At 41.7% G+C, this 21,012-nt stretch overlaps 1 protein-coding gene across 1 annotated transcript in view; it reads left to right on the forward strand.

The window, feature by feature from the left end:
* The window catches only part of DLG5 (discs large MAGUK scaffold protein 5), a 183,111-nt gene that overhangs the window by 76,177 nt on the left and 85,922 nt on the right, over positions 1–21,012 (forward strand). Inside the window, exons 3-4 of the mRNA XM_063133172.1 lie at positions 11,572–11,740; positions 19,887–20,030. Of these exons, the coding sequence (XP_062989242.1) occupies positions 11,572–11,740; positions 19,887–20,030 (313 nt within the window). The remainder of the gene's footprint in view (positions 1–11,571; positions 11,741–19,886; positions 20,031–21,012) is intronic.

The following is a 21,012-nucleotide window of genomic DNA, read 5'->3' on the forward strand; positions in this document are numbered from 1 at the left end:
GATCTGAAGAGGGAACTCGCACATCTTCGGCTGAGTGCACTTAGGTTCCTGCATGTGATCAGGAATCCTGTGTGATTGGAGTTCCCCATCACATGGAAGATCCTAAGTGCATTGAACCAAACATATGTACGTTCCTGTGGCGTTACACCCCACAAGTCAGTTCCCAAATGTATGTCTGAAGTTTGTAAGTCTGTGGTTTTTAGAATGTTGGCCTGAGTGAGCGGAGCTAGAATGTCTGAGGAGGGGGAGGAGTGATATATAAGGGAAGGACTGAGGGGATTGAGGAGACTTTTTAGGTACTCTTAGAGTCTTTAGTGCTCTCTGTGTTTAGAATACTTAAGTTCTGGGAAATTTGAGGTTAAGTGTAGAGAGTGGTGTCTTTGGAGTGTGTTGTGTACGTAGTTGATGTATATTAAACAATACTGATAATAAAGTTCAAGAGTGATTGTGTGAGAGAAAGGAAAGCGTGTATGTGAATGAGTGACAGGATTGGATGAAAGGTTTCAAAAAGGTTTTTAAATGTTTTATTTTGAAACAAAGCTTGTGAACTTTTTTAAATAAATTTTAATTATTTTGTTTTAACTACCACAAAAATCCCACGTGTCTGCTTGTCATTTATCATCTGAAGTTTATACATTTGACACCCATTCTGACAGTAATTCACCTCAGCACATATAATTCACAGTGTTTTATTTTATATATTGAAATCCTTCTCCATTTAACCCCTTTCTCCACACAGTTTGGAGGAAGGTGGTTTTTGTCCCTCGCCTCAGGCGCATCAAGCGGTGGTGCTTGGCTTGAGCAGGGAGTAGCCGTGGCCGGGCCTGGTGTTCAGAGCCTGTGTCGTGGCAGTTCCCCCTTCAGACATCCTACCCAATGTCAGGGGTGGAACCAGTGGAGACTGGGCTGTTGGAACTGGTGCCAGCAGCCACAGCCCCACTCCATGCATTATTTGAATGTGTGGATGAATCACTTTTGAAGAGGGCTTGACAAGCTCTTGTTTCGAAACAGTCATTTAACAGCTTGAAACTGTACTATGGCATACCCACTTAACTGTGCAGAAATTCCTGCGTGCAATCAATATGTGAAGGGGAAGATATAGATTCTCAATAATAATGGAGCGGTACACGAGTATACGTTAGCCCTAAATGGAAATGTGGTTTGAAGCATGAAGAATCTCCGTGCACACCTGCTCTGCCGCTGAAGCTCCCCAACTTGTTCCTAGACTGCCTGATGTCTGCATGTTGGATATAATCGTCAAATAGGGGCCTAGAAGTCTAAAACCCAACGTCTGTGGGCCTGATCTGCATCATTGTTATCCCTCAAAACTGGTATGCATGATTGGTTGCACAAATTGGGGCTGTGCTCACTTGCATGCAGACTGCTGGCTTTGAATTTTGGCAGCTGGTAATGCAATTTGTCAATTTTCAGGTTTCTTTCTTATTTTCTGTGTAATGAGAGAAACAATCCCCACATATAAACTGGCAGCATATATTGCTTGGAAATGCTATATTTGCACTTTGGATCAATGCTGATTCTGGATGATTCCTCCTCCATCCTGACGCTCCCCGCACACCCTCAAAATCTGCTCCGGAGGCTGAGGGCCACAGAGGGCTGCACGAGAGAGTAGAGAGGAAGACAGTTCCGTTGCATGATCAGATATTTGCTCTCGTGGGATTGGCTTCCGCCTTCCATCTTTATCCCAAATGTATGTTTTGGACCAAACTATCGGACAGTGGCACTTATTTCACATGCCAGCAAGGTAATGCTCAAGATCCTGCAAGGTAGACTCCAGCAATTCATAGAGCGAGAATTGCCAGATGTACAAGCTGGGTTTAGAAAAGGCAGAGGAACTAGAGACCAAATTGCCAATATCCGCTGGATAATGGGGAAAGCCAGGGAGTTCCAGAAAAACATCTATTTCTGTTTTATTGACTATTCTAAAGCCTTTGACTGTGTGGATCATAACAAACTGTGGCAAGTTCTTGGTGGTATGGGGATACCAAGTCATCTTGTCTGCCTCCTGAGGAATCTTTATAATGAACAAATTATAAAGATTCCTCTTTGTATTTCTGGGTGCAAAGATTACTGCAGACGCTGACTGCAGCCAGGAAATCAGAAGACGTTTACTTCTTGGGAGGAGAGCAATGACAAATCTCGATAAAATAGTTAAGAGCAGAGACACCACACTAACAACAAAGGTCCGCATAGACAGCCAACAGAAAGCTCTGGTGTGGGCTGGTCCATGAAGTCACGAAGAGTCGGAAACGACTGAACGAATAAACAACAAACAAAAATGTTTTGGACAGTAATGCTTTTCAGATAATAATGGGGATAATATCATAAGAATAATAATTCTTTCGATAGAAACTTAGAATCACTTCCACATCTTAATAAAAAAGACCTTGAGCAGTTGTAGTGCTAATCATCCTCTAACCCTCAGGGTTTTTTTCCCTATCACACACATACTTCCTACATTCCTCTATCCTGGTTCAGCATTACAACTAATCACTGTTAAGGGTGTTCCTAAACCTGTGTTCAGAAATCAGGTCAAATCCTGTCTATATCTTCTCCCCAGGATAAAAGGAGACTGTCTCTTGTCCATACCCAGAGAGTTTCACCTGGTACCTTCCTCATGGTCATATAGGCCTCATCTACACCAAGTAGGATATTGCACTATGAAAGCATATAAAAGGATATTGCACTATGAAAGCATATAAAAGGCAGGAGCCACACTACTGCTTTATAGTGGTATTGAAGTGCACTGACAACCGTTGGGGCCCATTGACATATACTATATACCACTTTCATCCTGCTTAGTGTGGCTCCTACCTTTTATATACCGCTTTCATAGTGCAATATCCTGCATGGTGTAGATGAGGCCTTAGTTATCAGGTAGAGGTTTTTATTCTCCCAAACTTTTTAAAAACCTGTGGATTTTGCCTGGTATGTCCTGTTTATTTGTTAATTAACTCCTTTTATTCTTCTCCCTGCAGGAAATGTTTCTGCAGCAAATGATTATTTTATGACATTCTGTTTTTAATTATATTTTATCATTTTGTGATGTAAGCTGACCAGAGAACAATATTATTGGGCGGCTTTATATAAATACAGTAAATAAAAATATATGTTATGGGGTTTTGCAATGAGGTTTTGCATGGCTGGATTTTTTTTAGCATCTGTCCCCCTGTTGTGAAATTTTCATCTACTGTACACCAATCAGAACATTTTCTGGAAGTATTAGGACTTATTAATTAAGATGGCGATTGGTGGCCAGTGCTAGGTTGAAAAAAGTGTGTGTTGGGGCAGGGGGGAATTCTTTGATTTGGTTATCTTTATAAAGAGGATAGTAATTAAAGTGGCATTGTTTTAAACTCTGCAAGGCATTTTTGCCTATAATCCATTTTGCTTCAAATCTATTTCTTCCATGTCCTTAAAAGCACGTGGTGCTTTTGGTGGCGAGGCTGTTTATTGCACTTATATCCCACCCTTGTTTGGGAACCGAAATACATGTTATGCATAAATCAGCCTTACAATTCGTTTAAAACATAACAAAGTAGACTTTAGGAAGGGGCAAAGGTATATACAAGTTTCCCCTCAGACCTCAGCTGCTACTCTGATTCTCTGGGCCCTGGCAGATCTCAGAGAAAATGGCTGCTGCAGCAGACAGATGTTTAGTCCCTCACTGGGTGAGCTTTTCTCACTTGGACCGCCGCTGCTGCTGCCTCTCACAATTTTGGCCCCCAGTGGTACCAGGGGGAGCAAAGGTGTTTACAAGCCCCGCCCCATCCCACCCCATCCTCAGATGTTACAACTGCCACTGTCATTTTCAAGCATTTGTCCAGTAGCCGTAAGCAACAAGGACTTGTAGGCAGGCAAGAAGACATCTTTGATGCGGGCTTTCAGAATCAGGCTTGGACACTTGGTCCTCTGTCTCCCCTACCCTCCACCCTTTCTTTCTGGGGTCCAGTCATGGCAATGATGTGGCAGGCAGTGACTGGACTAGTGGCGTACCCCCACCTCCACTGCACAGGGATCAGTCCAGAGAATGAAGCAAGAGTTACTTCTATGTAATGTTCATAATCGGTCTGTTTGTTTGTTTTTCGGGCTGGCAATTTTTGTGGGCTTGTTTGACATAAATGCATGTAACAGTAACCAGACAAGGTTTCCCCCTATCTTGAAAAACTGCTTTTGTAAGTGGGTGCTAAGAAGCAGTGGGTGCTTGTAAGTGCCGCCCCCCTCCCCACAAATAGGTTTTTCCTTGTGGGGTTTCAGATGTATACTTGAGGTTGCAATTTCCTATCCAGAAATTGATCAGATTGATTCCTGCTAAGCTTTAAAAGTGTGATAACATCTTGTGTGGTCAAACTACTCTTTGGCCCCCAAGCAAATGTATTAAAGCTCCTACTCTTTTCCTCCTGTGTTCTTTGTCATTGCTCCAAACTGTTGACAAGATAATTGTGCATAAATAGAAACTCCCTTTTATTTGTCTTCTCCTCCCTCCCTCCCACCTGTAGAATCTCTTGGCATTCCAGCATTTGTGATATCAGAATTATTATGTTTTATAGAGAGCCTCCCTTAGTAATGAGTTTGGCTTCCATCTGAAGAAGTACTTGGGGTGTGGAAAGTTGCAATATTGACTTTGGTGTTTGCTCCTTTATGTTTCTTACATCTTGTTCTGATGTACAAATGGGATTCTCTTCTTGGATAGTTGCTCTAGGACATGAACTTCAGTGCCAACAATTATATAAGCCAGAACAAATTATCTAGCCTGCAACTTACTTGCTGAGAAAGACTTTTATATGGTGTACCATTTGTAGAGTCACTCATTTATGTCTGAATTTCTACTCCATCTTTTAGGCAAACTAATCAAAATAGTGAACAGTTACTATGGGTTACTTTTGCATCAATGTATTGTATTCTGTGAACTTGCTATTTAATTTTAAGGAGTTCTGGAAGTCTTTGGACTGAAGATGGGGGACATCTGGTCTGATAAAGAAGGTTGGGGAAACGTGTCCTACTGTCAATGCCTCCATTAATCTTCTAATTTGATGGCCTTTATGGGACCAGAACTTATTAATTCAAAGTTGGGAGTTAGTTGGTCATCCCTTTTTGACTTCTTTCCCATTGATTGATTCTCATGAAATGCACTTTATTGGAAAGCTTTTGGCATGCAGATTCCAGGAAAAACAACTATAATTCAAAGTCGGATGTTAATTTATGCCATAAAGCTTTATTTTTTTTTAAGAATACAGCTTATCTTATATAACAACAGTTTTATTTTTAATATAAAAAATGTCAACTATAATTAAATAAACATATTTAATTGCAAATTGGAGCAAAATGAAATATGAACACACACAAAAGTCTCTGCACACCTTTATAAATATAATGATATGCCAGTAACAGATGGCCTGTAAACAAATCATGAAGTGGTTTAGAAACACCTACAGTTAAAAGTAGCCCAGTCAAAGTTTATTTAAATGCTTCGTTAGATTTGATTTTATCTCTGTGAACTGTGTTTATGGGTAACCAAGGCCCTTTGTACACCTAAGGATTATCCCAGGCAAATGGAGGGATTGTCCCTGCCTGCTCCAGGGATCCCCTGTGTGTCACTTGCATGCACAGGAACGATCCCGGGACGATCCTGGGGTAAAAGGCATGTGTAGAAACTGCCCAACTGGCCTAATAATTTTTGGCCACTATATTAAGAGTTTCTTTCGCCAACTCTAGATATCCAAGAGAAAGGCAGTGCCGGATGGTGAAAGGCAGGTGACACACAACACACCTTGGCTAACCCCACTGGATTTGCTCAGGTTTTCCCAGTAAGGATGTGCAGAATCACCTTTAAAATATCCCTGTTCTTGCTGAAACCTTGTTCCACACCCTTTTTCAAATTGCTCAGCGGTTCAGATGCTTGTCTAAGCAGGCACCTCCAGATTTGCCTCAAGACTTTCAAAGTAGGTGAGATTTAGTGGCAATGCTAGCCAGGCTAAGCTGTGCTGAGCCAGGTACACGCTTGAAAGGAGTTGGGGCTGGCTCCATAAGGAAGGCCACAGAGCTGTAGAAATAGTTGTATTTCTATAGTCCAGGCCGGGGAGCTGTAGAAAAAGGAAGTAAAATTTGGGTTGTGGTTGCAAGCAGGGAGTAAACCAGGAATGGTCAACAGGCAACCAGATCCTGCTCCCAAGGTAATTTCATTTGGCTCCTGGCAGTTCCTACTGAATTTTATCCAAGGTAGGATAAAATGTTGTGATAGAAAAAAGAGACAAAATTGAATTATTTTTTAGAAATGTTCGGGATGTTGAACATTCCTTGAAGTCTTTGAAGTAACCCTATATGTTTTGTTTTTCAACATCCTGAGACTGTGTCTCTTTTTTCTGTCAAATTGTTTAGATGTTCTCCAGTTTTGTTTGATCCAGTGTAAAATATTTGCCTAGTTTTCACTTCAGTGTTGCTTCCCTTTTCAATCCTATATGTAATGTACCTATTGGAACATCATGCTATGCCAGTGCATGTGTTCCATAGCTATGAAACCCTCAAGGGCCTTTTTCTAGACTTTCTTCTATTGGTTTGTGCACTTTTAAGATCTTGTTGAGAAGTGAAGATCAATTATTTTTCACTCTGCTGTACAATGCAAACCATTGCCCCGTAGCCCCTGTGTAAGTGTCAGTCTGCACTTTTTAAACTTCATCAGTCATCTGATAGAAATGGCAAACATCAGCCCTCCTGCTCCCAATCCCTAGAATCATAGAATAGTAGAGTTGGAAGGGGCCTATAAGGCCATCGAGTCCAACCCCCCTCTCAATGCAGGAATCCATCCTAAAGCATACCTGACAGATGGTTGTCCAGCTGCCTCTAGTGTGGGAGAGACCACAACCTCCCTAGGAGTTATGGTCACATGTGACGATGCTCTTACTTAGTCAAACCAAATGGCATTGCTTCCTCCTGGCCATGTGCTGTAGCTACAGGGTTCAGGCAGAAGCAGGAAATGCATATAAACTGTCATGACAATGGCACAGGTTACAAATGCCCTGGAGTTGACCTGCCATCAGGTCCACTGCATTTTCTCTATGACAGAGAGCCCTCTATAAGATCTGCCATGGGACTCTCTAAAGCTCATGAGACAGTCTGGTCTTTTAACATCTTAAAGAAGATGCTGACTGGGTTTTGATGATTGTGTTGAGGGAAGAAGCTATCATGGGTTGGCCCCCTGGACCTATGTGTGCTGCGCATGCTACCACCATTTTCATAATTTGACGTGCTGCAACATGAGTTGTTGTATCGGCCAGCACCCAGCACAGTGTGGATACCTTTGTGCTCATCCTACAACCCACAATGTGAAGTAGAGGTTGTAGGGTGAGTACGAAGCCGCTGTGCTGGATTCAGACGTGATGCCAACCCATGTTACAGTATGGTCACGCATGCAGGAGGAGAAGGCACAACGGCTTCTCCCCCCAACACGATCAACCAGACATCTCCAGTAGTTCTTAAAATTAGTATATTTCCCTTTCTTCATTTTTATGTACTCATTAATTTCTGGTTTAAATATTTGCCTGTTATTTGACAACATTTGGTGGTCAATTGACCAAGTTTAGTTTCATTTTCTGGGGGGTTGAACAACTGGCAGCCCTAACTGTCTTCCTGAGCTTCAGGTTCATTGCCTTCTGTATTTCCAGCACGTACCAGTCACATAGGTTCTTCAGCCTTCTGCATAAGTTATTGGATACTTCAGGGATGTTTGGACTTACTGCAATTGCTGCTTGGCAGAATAAGCTCCCCCTACAGCTCAGTATTGTGCTGTTCACTTCCATTTGGTGCAGCACAGCTTGCTTTTGTTAAATGTATCCGCTTCCCTCCATAACACTTCGTAGAGCCGTGTTTCATACCACCTATTTTTTTTTGCTTATAGAATCATAAACTGTAATCATTCCTAATTTACCCAAGCCCAGTGCCAATTTTGTGATACTTGTCTCCATTAACTGACTCTCCCTGTTTTACCTTTTGTGGGAGATTTTGTGGGTGCCTTTTAAAAAAGAGGGTTAGTGTGAATTTCTAGAGCTGTTGTTCTTCAAGTTTCAGCCCCCTCCCTAAGTTACATCTTGACTGTGTGGGGGAACAACAGTAAATACATCTTGCCTGCAATGTAAGTGCATGTAAATACACATACATGAACACTTAAAGCATGCACATTCGAACAATTCACGAACTGCAGCTTTTAAGGATCATTTTGAATTGTTGGTAACATGTTGGCCACATGTGGAAGTTACACTAAAACAGTGGTTCCCAAAGTGGGCGGTACTGCCCCCTTGGGGGCGGTGGGATTGCATAGGGGGCCGTTAAGAGGCAATGGGGTAGAAGGGGGGCGCTAAGAGGCAAAGGGGCAGCAGGGGGGCACTTGAGGTGGTCTTTTCTGAGAAGCGCCTCTCCAGAAGGTCTTAAGACCCAGGGACATTTTTATGTGTGTATGTATGTTTCTCCTATAAGACACACAAAGAAAGAAAGAAATGTATGTGGCTCCAATTAATTACCACACCTGCTCCAGAACTCCATCACACCAGCAATTTAGTGCACTCTTGCCATACCTAGTATGCGGATTTGCAGCACAGTACTCGCATGACGCCGTGCCTGCCTTGCTGACACTTCGCCTCTTCTCCAGCCATTTCCGTCTTTTCCTAGAACGCCTAGCAGTGGTTCCCAAAGTGGGTGGTACTGCCCCCTTGGGGGCAGTGGGATTACATAGGGGGCGTAAAGAGGCAGGGGGGCGCTAAGAGGCAAAGGGGCAGCAGGGGGGCACTCGAGGTGGTCTTTTCCGAGAAGCGCATCTCCAGAAGGTCTTAAGACCCAGGGACATTTTTATGGGAGAAGGTAGTTTGGTCCCAAGCCATATAGAGGAAGAATCCACACATGTATTAATACCGTTTAAGAAGAGTCCTTTTAACGGTGAATTGAAATGTTTCAAAAGCACCAAAACGCCAATGAAGAGACATACCCTGCTTGGTGTGCCCCGCCACACCGGCTGCAAAACAGAGGCGTTCACTCTCTTTTCCCTCCCTCCCTCGGCAAGTCTGCGGCGGGTGCTTCCCATTTAAAGGGGCCATGCGCAGGGGGCACTGGGCATGAACTTGTGGAACCAAGGGGGCGGTTACCTGAAAAAGTTTGGGAACCACTGCACTAAAACCTAGTTTATTGCAATGAAAAAAACAAGCCTGGGTGAGCTTCAGATCCACGCATCCCACTCCCCTCTCCTCTGGCACAGCTGCAAGGAGTTTGAAAGCTTTCACTTCTGTTTTGTGAAATGACAGTTTGTTGCGTCATCCGTACAAGCAAATATTAACTATGGTTTGCTTGAAACAAACCAACTTGTAGGTTATGAAGTTGGCTTGTCTAAACAAGGCTTTTTTTTCATCATTCACAGTTTGGCCCCATCAGTTGGGACAACATGACAGGCTCTGCGGTTAAGCCGAAACAGAAGCAAAAGTTTCCAAACACCCGCTCTCAGCCATGCAATGGTTATTTATTGAAAATCTTCTGCTATCAACTTTGCAAAGTTCAAGATGGCACATGAGATGTCACTGATAAAAAGCCCTCACGGTCTTTCTGCTATCTGATCCTCAAAAAGTAATGCACCCCCAAGTGGCACACCTGAATCAACAGCTTGACAGGTGCACCCCTGGTTATAGATTACCTTGCTTACTCATAAAACTTCTGGTCTTCCCAGAAGCATCAATTCTGTCTTGCCTTCATCTGTGTTTGACCTCATTCACGCAGTCAGTACATCTATATTTACCTCTCGTTCCCAAAGTCCATGCCTTAGAATGGAGGTTGTGCATGCAGTATGTTATATGTAAAACAGTGTTCACAAGATATGACCCTATTAGAACAGTAAGAGCACTTCAGTGGCTAGAACAGAAGCGTGTTACCTGGAGGCAAGCCAAAAAGGTGACCCACATACTGATTGGTTCTCGGGGATGAGTGTGGAGACTAAAATGAGTTGTGAAGCACTTATTTAAGCTGACAAACAAGCTGCACTTGGCAGCAGTTGCAATAAATAAGTTATGACAAATCCAGTTTGTCTGAAAAGAGGCACATTATTAAAAGGTGGGGGATAATTTAGAGAACGGAGCCTGGGTTTCCAGTGTGATGGAAGAAGTAGTGAAGAATGGAAATGCTGTGGCATGAAGCACTCAGTCAGGTGGAAAAGGGGAGGCAGAGCTGGAAGCCCAGGTCACTTTCTTTACACTGAAATGAGCTGTCAGACAAAGTAAAAAAAACTTTTTAGCATTCAGCTAGAAATTTCCCCTGGAAGGGAAAGGATGAGTATTGCAATCCCCCCTCGCCCACATAAGCCAGAGGGTTACTTGAAGCATATGCCAAGTCACACTTGATAATGCTATGAAACCTTTTGTGTCATTAAAAAACGCAGGCTCCCTATTAAATTGAGCAGATAGAAGCTGGTGGGCTGACTTCTGGAGGCAGTTATGATCAGGACAACTCATTTTATCAATGAAAAACGCAGAAATTGAATCTAATTGGCTGTGGGGTGTTGTTGCTTTTTTAAAAATTGTCTTACGTCACCATTGTGACTTTAATGCTCAAGTTATCAGCATTTAACTTCTATAAACTACAAAATCTGTGAGAATTTATATTGCAAAGGAGGGAAGCCAACAATTTCGTAGATAAAGGCTGCTTCACACATTACTTTTCCCCTTTAAGTAGGGTGACCATATGAAAAGGAGGACAGGGCTCCTGTATCTTTAACAGTTGTATTGAAAAGGGAAGTTCAGCAGGTGTCATTTGTGTATATGGAGAACCTGGTGAAATTCCCTCTTCATCACACCAGTTAAAGCTGCAGGTGCCCTGCCCTCTTTTAAATCTGGTCACTAGTATAGCTCCTGCAGCTTTAACTGTTGTGATGAAGAGGGAATTTCACCAGGTTCTCCATATATACAAATGACACCTGCTGAAATTCCCTTTTCTATGCAACTGTTAAAGATACAGGAGCCCTGTCCTCCTTTTCATGTGGCCAGCCTACTTTAAGTATACACCTAAAACCAGAAAAAAGGTGAGAAATGGGTGTTTACAAATACACATGTGTTAAACATGAACAATACTCCTGTTGGGTGTATCCTCTGTGACAAACTAGAGTTTGCTGCAGTATAATATGCTAGCCTGGGATTAAGTACAAATCTGAAGTAAGGAGAATAGCAGCCATGGAAATAAAACTGTGTTTGGAGAGTAGGACTTAGGGTTTTACCCTTCGATCACAAGGGATTCTATGCCTCTGTTCTATTTTGATGATCACTAGATAGCACTCAGTGATGTTCAGTCAATTCTCCACAGTTTGTTTTGTGGTTCAAAAACTGCATTTCTCAGTTTCTCAGTAGAAAGACTCTACCGTTCTATACATGGGTCAGCTTACAAATTCCTAGAGAGTTTATCGTTCCTGTACTTGAAAACATGTGCAGTTGGTAGCACATCGCCACTTCTGGTGACAGATGTATTACTCTGAGTTTTGAAAATAGTTTGTCCAACCCACTTAACTCCCATTTTTGTTTTATTTGATGTCAGGTACAACAGGTAAAGCATCGTCGCCACCACCAGCAGTTGTGGATGTGAGGCAGATGAATGAGAAACTGGAGACCATTTTGTTTCAGCTCCGCCAGGTTACCCGTGAGCGAGATGAATTGCGGAAACGACTTGCACTGTCCTCTCCTGGGTCAACCTTTGATGACTGCAGGTAAAAGAATGCAAGCCCATTTGGGGGGTCTGTTTCTGAGTCGAATACAGGTTTGCTTGGGCCTGGTTTTCATGGTTTTTTATCCCTTTTCAAGACTACAATTATTTAATTTTTAAAAATCACAACTTTGTTCATATATCTATATCTAGATCTAGATCTAGATATAGATATAGATATATAGACCTGGGTGAAACCCATGCAGTTCTTTCATCCATCTGTTACTTAGGGTGACCATATGAAAAGGAGGACAGGACTCCTGTATCTTTAACAGTTGTATTGAAAAGAGAATTTCAGCAGGTGTCATTTGTATATATGGAGAACCTGGTGAAATTTCCTCTTCATCACAACAGGTAAAGCTGCAGGTGCCCTACCCTCTTTTAAATCTGGTCACAGTATAGCTGCAATATAGCTCCTGCAGCTTTAACTGTTGTGATGAAGAGGGGATTTCACCAGGTTCTGAATTTCATAGCAGAGGCCACCAGTGAGGGAGGAAGTAGCAGCCAGGCACCTCTCCATCGTGCCTGGGTCCAGCTCCAGCTGAGAGCCCCCTCCCTCCTGCTGCCAACTGTCAACTGTAACTGCTGAACTTTGCAACTAAGATTGTAGTGCCTGAATTTGCTTTCCTTTCCCCCCTCCTCCTCCCTCCCAGTCCCCTTTCCTTTTGTGTCATGTCTTTTAGATTGTAAGCCTGTGGGCAGGGACTGTCAAGAAATACTTTTGTAAGCTGCCGTGAGAGCTTTTTTTGTCTGAATGGTGGCATAAAAATGCTTAAATAAATAAATAATAAATAAATAAAAATGCTGGTACCAGTTGCGGTAGTACCAGCTTGCTCCTTTGACTGGCACAATGGTGCAGGAAAACCTACAACAATACAACATGATGGGCTATGATCAAGTTTGTGTGATGAAAAGATGCAGAAATATGGGGCAAAATCCAACATAAGTCCTTCTTAGAGTAGACCCACTGAGATGAATTGGACGTATTAGTCATCGCTAACTTAAGTTCTGTTCATTTCAGTGGATCTGTTCTAAATAGGAGATGCATTGGATTTCAATCATGGTCTCGAGCACATCATTTAGGGTACAATCATATGTATGTTTGGACAGAGAATGTCCTACAACTCCCATCTTGGGAATGAGATATGTTTCATAGAGATACATTTGCAAGTGTTTGGGAATAACTCTTTGAAATCTGAGGGGTGGCCAGAGGGGTGGCTTAATAGGATTTCTAGTGGCTGGGGATTCATTGACTCAGTTCAGACAACACATTAGTCAATGCAGTGTGAAAACTCCACTCAACGGTTGAGTTTTTAGGGGGTACCCCACACACAACATGTTCTAACTCCACCGTTGTGTGACTGGGCTATTGTGGAGTTGAGTAAAATGCACTGTGACGTTTGATTGACAGCTCCTCCGCCCTCTCTCCTCCCCTGCTCCTCCCGATGGTATCCCATCAGCCATTGCTGCAAAAAACAAAAAAACCCAATCTCAGTGGCTCTCCTAGAGAGGCACTCGCTCCTTTCGCCACTCTTGCGAGAGAACTGTGTACCCAGTGGGAAAAGTCAGCTCAACACAATGGAAAACTCCACGGAGCCCGCCACACAACACGCAACACAATGGTTGTGCAGGAACTCTCCTCTGCACAGTGTGGATATTCTGCATGGAGTCTTTTCCAAAAAAAACCACTCCACCATTGCGTGGAGTTGTCCCACCAAACAACACATTTCTCAACGGTGGTGTAAAAACTACACCGTGGAGTCATTGTTGACTAGCGTGTTGTCTGAACTGAACCAATGTCTTGTATAGTTCCTCCTCAAAATAAGCAAATAAATTATGCAAAATAGTACAATTTGCAGAATAAGCAAAAATGTGCAAATATAGCACATAGCATTCTCTTTTCTTGGCACCCAATTAAGATTTCTTGGCCATGGGCAAGATTTCTCCCCCAAGCACAAGAACATTTAGCCCTCTATTACATTCACGGGGTACAATCTCATAACTGGGATTCAGGTTTACTTTGTTTCAAAGCGTAGGTGTATTTAATATCTTATTAATCCCCTGCAGCTCTCAAAAATGGAGTGGACAAAAATAAATAATATGGCTGTGGTGGCTCAGAAATAAACACATCAGCTGAACAAATTATAATCGATTAAATAAGTTAGCTCTATTTCTTTCAACCAAGGGTGGGTAACTGTGTCTCTCTATATGTTGTTGAATTACAATTCCCGTCATCTCCCGTCATCCCTCACCATTTGCCATGCTGGCTAGGGCTGATGGGAATTGCAGTCCAACTATTTCAGGAAGGCCACAAGTTGCCCACTCATACTTTAGATTTGTTCTTCCCAAACTTGGGTTCCTAGATATTGTTGGACTACAACTCACATCAAACCTGATAATTTCCCATTCTAGTTGGGTTGATGGGAGTTCTAGCGAACAACATCTGGGGTGGGGGCAAGGATGAAAACAGCTGCTTTACATCTATAGAGGACACCATTCAATAGTGCCTCAGTCAGCTATTTCTAAGAATCTCACCCTCCCGGAGCTTAAGAATTATGGCTTTTGAGTAGTGACAGAACTACTTCGTTCCTCTCCATAGCAATTTTGGTGAACAACAGAATGAAATCATTTTGCTCCACCAAAATGTCAGAGCGGATTCACACCTTAGCAATCCTCACGACATCACATACATTAAGTCCAAGGAAGCAAAGCTCATTCTGCATCCCAAGAGGGAAATTCTCCGAACTAGGGGTTCTGTCTGGTGCAGCCTGTTCCATGCACCCAACCTTGTGTATCCAAAGGAAGAGGAGGGGAAGGGAGAAACACCTCCCTTTCCTGTGTTTACAAAGTGGGCTCAGAACCCTCCAGAAAGGAGCAGACCCTGAGCCTGATCTGGAAATTCTTCAATCCTTAGAGGAAGCTGCATTTCTATCCCAGATTTTGGTGGGGCAGAACCCAGTCTAATCCCTAATACCGTATTTCTTCGATTCTAAGACACACTTTTCCCCCCATATAAACATCTCTAAAACCCGGGTGCGTCTTAATAATCATTTATTATTTCTTGGAATCAAAGCTTTTTTTCTGTTGGTGGTATTGAAATTAGTGTGCATCTTACAATCAATGGCGTCTTACAATCAAAGAAATATGGTAAGTCTACTAAAGTTGTATGATGCATAACAATTTTGAAAATATCAATCTACATGCATGTATTTTTACTGCACCTCCCTAGATGTGCTAAATATTGTGCAGAGGTTATAAATCAACATAATTTAATGACTCTATTATGATATTGGAATCTACTGTTAAAAAAAGAACTAGCATACAAATAGAAAATATAATTAAAATCATTCGTCTAGGTTATGGCTTTCTGCTCTGTGTAAAATTGATTTCATTTAAATAAATTGACAGAGCAAGAATGATTGTATATATTAGTGGTGTAAATTCTCGTGGGTGGATACAGTGTACTTGATCTGAATCATTTGGGATTTATTGCAAGGTTGATGGTAGGACAGTCTGTTTCTTTATCCAGGTTTTCTTTTCGTTATTTGGTCAAAACTAGAAAAGAAATGAAAATGTTGTCCTGGGTGAGGTGCATGTTAGCTTGGACAAGTTGGTAGAGAAGAAGACTGACCAAATAATACTGTTTAACATTTATAGAGTGCTTTAGGATGCTCAAAAGCACTTCAAATACTTTGTCATAATAATCCTGTTTGACAGGGCTAGGCAACTTCAGGGGGTCCAAGGGTCATAGAACCAAAGAATCACAGAATAGTAGAGTTGGAAGGGGCCTATAAGGCCGTCGAGTCCAACCCCCTGCTCAATGCAGGAATCCACCTTAAAGCATCCCTGACAGATGGTCAATTTTCAGGCCCTGGGAACCCACTCTGAGCCCACTGGGAGTCGTGCACCCACCCCACCACCAAAATTGCCACTGCATTGCCAAATTGTACAATAATACACTGAGGGTATTATTTATTACCTGTCTATTGTAGGTGGGGAACTGAAGCTAAGAACTGGTACCCTTGCTCATGGCCACTTACAGCAAAACTAAATGTTACCCTAAAATTGCTGCTGGAAACTGCAAAGAGGCAAGGTTGATCAATAACACTACTTATTTCTAGTTGATTTCCAATGCATTTCAGGTGTCTTTATTGAGACAGTTGTGTTGGGAGATAGTAGCTTCTCTATGACCCATTTTGCACAATGAAACAATGCACAGTTTGTTAGCCATGGGCTGAGTAAGCGAGCGTCTGGTGTGCGAACCTTCCTTAGGTTGTTCTCTATGACATCTGAACCCAGAACTCTGGGTTGTTGAAGGAGAAACTGTTTGTTTTGTGTTGAAGAAAACTTTTTATTATGTGGCAGTTATTACAGACAAAGAGCAGAAAGGGGGACATTTGTTACTGAAGTCATTACCATGCAGATCCAGTTAAGCATTCAAAACAAATTTGTAACTTAAGACGAGATACATGGAGCACCATCCTAAAGACAAATCTGCTTGTGAAAAATGATTTGCTGCATTGGGAGAACAAGCCTGGCGGGGCTCTCCAGAACATTACTGCAAAGGCCATAGTGGTAGAGTGGCTGAAGGGCTCTCTCTGGAGTACCTGCTCATCTTGCTGGAGTGAGGCGGCTGCAGTGGTGGTCTCCTGGTGTAGGGGAGGGAGGATGCAATTCACTGCTCCTCCCGGGCCTGGATGGTGAAAGTACATGCAGACTACGTACGCAGGCTCTCAGCCAGATGTGTATTCCACATAGGTCCTGATTGACTTTAAACTAACTAGTCTCAGTTGCATGTGCACCATGCTGACATTCATATGCGTAGAATCAGAGACTGGGCATGGTTACTTTCAACCAGAGTCTGTGGATAAAATATGTCCTGGAAGATTCCGCCTTTTGATCTCAAATTTGTGAGCCACTAGGAATCTTATGAGTGGATCTTTTATTGAGGAAGACCAGGGGCTGGTGTGGGTGTGGGTCATATTTGTGAGCCACTTGGAATCTGATGGGTGATTCTGGTATTGATGAGTGGATCTGTTGTGTGTGGCTTGTATCAACAGCAGTGAGTCCTCTACTAATGGAGGACTACAATATACTACAATATTCCAGAGGTGGGAACCACTAGAGAGCACATCACCCTCAGACATTGATAAATATACCAGAGCAAAAACCACTAAAGAGAACAAAGAACTTTCCTGTGAATCCAGTGAGGCAATGGAGATTGACAACCCAGTAATCAAGGAACTTTTCTTACTTTTTGAGAAACCCATTACTAAAGAAATACTAATGAAGCAGATAAATTCTTCAATAGTTCTGCAAATCTTATCCAAAATATCTGAAGAAGCTAAAGAAACTCTGAGAAAGAGTAGAAGAACAGTATACCTTTGGCTTATGTACCTTCACATGGTTTATATAGTGAAGGCATTTATATGAGCAAAAATGCCTGAAAACTGGAAATTACATTTGCAGAGTGTTGAACTCATGCTTCCTTTTTTTAAAAAAGTGCTGGACACAATAACTACACCAAATGTGCCAAACTATACATCCAGCAAATGATAGAACTTAAAGACAAGTATCAAAAAGTAGTCGAACCATTCCAGGAATAATACGTTAAGGGATCAGAAGAAAAGATGGGCTGAAGTACAGACAAATATGTTTATAGAGCAGATGATCATGAGAGCACCAAAAACATTGGGGGCCTTGATACTTCATGGTGGTGGTGGTGGGTGATAGAAAGCCAATAAGCCATATAGATTGCAAGCCACTCAGCATGCAGCGAAGTACATTACGAACTTTCAGAAACTCCACAGAGAGCTTAGCATTGCATGTCTCCCTCCAGCCCTTGATGGTACTATGTACCACCAGTTCAGGGTTCATTTCCAACATTTGGTATGGAGTTTACAGAACAATGGGGATGGCAGCATTTACATGGATATCGTAATCCAATAGCCATAAACAACACAAAAAAACAAGTACCAGAAAATTGACTAGCTTGCTCCACCTGCCAGATCACAGTGTATGAAATGCTTGTCTTGTCTCCCCATGTCGTCATATGCTGATAAAACCAAGGGTAAGACCAGTTGCATCGTTATCTTTGGCCAAAAATAAATGGCTGCTTTTTGGGCAAGCATTCCCACAGAGTGGCAAGCTGTTTCTACTTGGACAATGGCCTTGGAGGTGGATCTAGGTACCCGGATTACTCTGGATAAAAAGTGATCGAATGTCTGCATGGGCCCAGACAGGTGCCCCATATAAAATCTGGGAGAGTAATTTACCTTTGTATAGCATTATTAAAGGGGCTACCATCTTTCCACCTGGTCCTGCAGCAAAGCGAAGAGTAGCATTGCCAGTTGCATTAGCTGTCAAGACTATTACTTTCAAATGCTCAGACCAGGTTGATGAACTTTGAAATGTCACTCCTAGGTATTTGTACTTATTCACCTGGTCAAGCAGGTGGTTATCTTTCTTCCTCCTTTTGCAAAAAAATAAAATTTATTTATTTATTTATTAAATTTATATACCGCCCCATAGCTGAAGCTCTCTGGGCGGTTTGCAAAAGTTAAAAACAGTGAACATTCAAAAGTATACGAAATTTTAAACCATCAAAAATATAAAAACAACAGTATAATACAGCAATATCCATTTAAACAACAACAATTCTGGGGTCCATTAAAAAACAAACTTAGCATATGTTGTTATGCTAAGATTTTAGCTTTATCATAATTTACCTGAAGGGCTTTCCCTCATACAATATGAGCTTAAAGCTGAGAGGAGCATGTTATTTTGTTTCTGTATGAGTACGACCTGGTTGGCTAATAAGCAATAAACTGCTATCAAGCACAGTCTATGAAACTTGCAGTAGATGATGTACATGCCAACTTTATAGTTTTGTTTGTACTGTGCTTTGCAAAAATTCCAGTGGTACCAGTTGCACAAAAACATTACCAAGCCTTACCAACAAGGAAGAGGACTAAGCAGTGACGTTGGTGAAAAACCCAATTCATACATATATTCTCGTCAATTGCTTCAATGCCAAACTTTGCATATAATAGGTTATAATGATTATTTCACCAAATAATATAATGACAATATCAATGTATTGCCTATGTCTGTCTATATTTTGGTGTGATCAGACATTAAATATAGAGTAGATAGCTTAATTTCATGCTGAACTCTCTTTTGACAGCTCTCTAATGTTAACGGTAATTTACATTTGAATTTCATTGAAGTATTTTATATGAAAAACAAGAAAGGTCAGCATTTTTTCAGGCTCACTACATTGGTTTGAGGTGTTGAATATTCATATAGACTACTGTCCTGAACAAAGTTGAAGTGGAATAATTTGGGGTAGAATTTGTTTACAGGTAATGCATCTACTGGACTACATATAGAGGAATTAACAGTAGTCCACTGGAATTTCACTTCTGAATGTGAGTTTGCTTATCAGTAGCTTAGTACTTTTCTCCCTATATCATGTTTATGGCTTACTACAATTGCGTAATCTGTCCTGTCCCTGTTTCCAGTTAAGAGTTAAGACCTTCCTGGTACATGACTTCACCTAGTGCTTCCCTTCCACTGGGGGAAGAGGGAGGCAGAATGTGATCTTCGTGTCCTTCTGCAGTGAAAATTAGCAAGAATGAGGTTAAATGTTTTGATGCTACTTTCCAAATAATTGTGGCTACTTTGACAAAATTAGGGGTCTGCTTTTGATCTATATTTCTGCCATGGCTTTCCTGTGAGACCTGCTAGAATGCCTTCAGGGTTCATTTGCCCAAACTTGTTCTTCAGAATGCATTCTTAAAACATTGGGTTATTATCACACTATCGTATTCTTACAAAGAAGATTAAGACATCCACAGCATTATGTTTGCCCAGGGCCATTATTTTAAAAATCGTTTGGAAAATACACTTTTTATTATTGTGGCTTCATGAGAACGGCTATCCCAAGTTGACTCTTACTGCTTCATGTACGGTCCCATAAAAAATGTAATACCTATCCTTGCTGCTTTGTTATCCTTAAAGGAAGCCTCAAAAACCTATATAGAGGACTTCTACTCTCTTCTTTCAATTGAAAAGGCATAAAGTTATGTTACTTTTATGTAATTTTAAAGACACCTGTTAATCTAGCATCTGGTATTTTTTTGTGGTAGGCCTAGTCCCAAACCAAACCATGATTATGAAAGATTGAAGATACAGTGTATGAAGGCAATGTCAGACCTACAGTCTCTGCAGAACCAGCACACCAAGACGCTAAAAAGATGTGAAGAAGCTGCTAAAGAGGCTGATTTTTATCAGTAAGTAAAGGCACACAGCACAAACCCAGTGACGTATTTTGGTCCTCCTTCTCCCCTTCTTATGTGTCACATAGATTGCCTTACATCTTAATAGCTAGCGATCTTCAATAATAGTTGTCTTATCCTCAGCTTCAGTATGCTTTTAAAATGCCATGATTTTAACATCAGTCAAGGGATAGTTTTCAGAGCTTTTGGTAGCAGATTAAGGATTAGTTTTTTTTAATCTTGGCATATAGAGAATCGGCTTCTAAAATTGTGGAGAAGCGTAATCTTAGCTTGGCGTGAAATGACGTAAAGTTAGCAATGGTTGGGTGACCTTCCCAATCGTAAAGCAAGGGATTGGGGGCAAGTGTCGAGTGTTTTCCTTTTCCTTTTCAGAACCCTGTTTTTACTCATTCAAATTGGTGTCTAGTGAAGTAAATGACAATATTAACGAGGATTCCTAAAGATTCAGTTCCACCTGGCTTCACCACTGGTGCTGTCTACTCATGATGATATGAGGAAAGATTCATGGGCAGAAAAGATGAGCCTCTCTGTTTCCAAACTTGGTTATTCGCAAGCATGCCTCCTTACGAGGGGGTTTGATGGGGCTAAGGACGAGATCTCCAGGAGATTATTTGACTGCGATCTCCAGTCATCACTGGCTGTTGTTGAAGTGAGCCACTCAAATACAATATATAAAAGTATAATTACTACCCTGGGAAAGACCCCTTTATATTTAACCTCTCTTACTTCATATGAGCTAAGATGGTTATTCACCCAGTGCAGATTAAATTCACTCCAGTTGATGGAGGTGAAGGCACGTTATAGGACCCATCCTAGGGTGAAAGCACTGCCCAGCTGGCTGCCCCAAAATTGAGGATATGACACATTTTCTAGTTGAATGCCCAATGTATGTGGAATTGAGGAAGCAATATCTTGAGCCTTTAATTCCTAGGTTTAACTATATGCCACCCAAAAAGGCAACTCAAATACTTATGTT

This window comes from Elgaria multicarinata, chromosome 8, assembly GCF_023053635.1.
Source record: "Elgaria multicarinata webbii isolate HBS135686 ecotype San Diego chromosome 8, rElgMul1.1.pri, whole genome shotgun sequence".
In the NCBI taxonomy this organism is placed as follows: domain Eukaryota; kingdom Metazoa; phylum Chordata; class Lepidosauria; order Squamata; family Anguidae; genus Elgaria; species Elgaria multicarinata.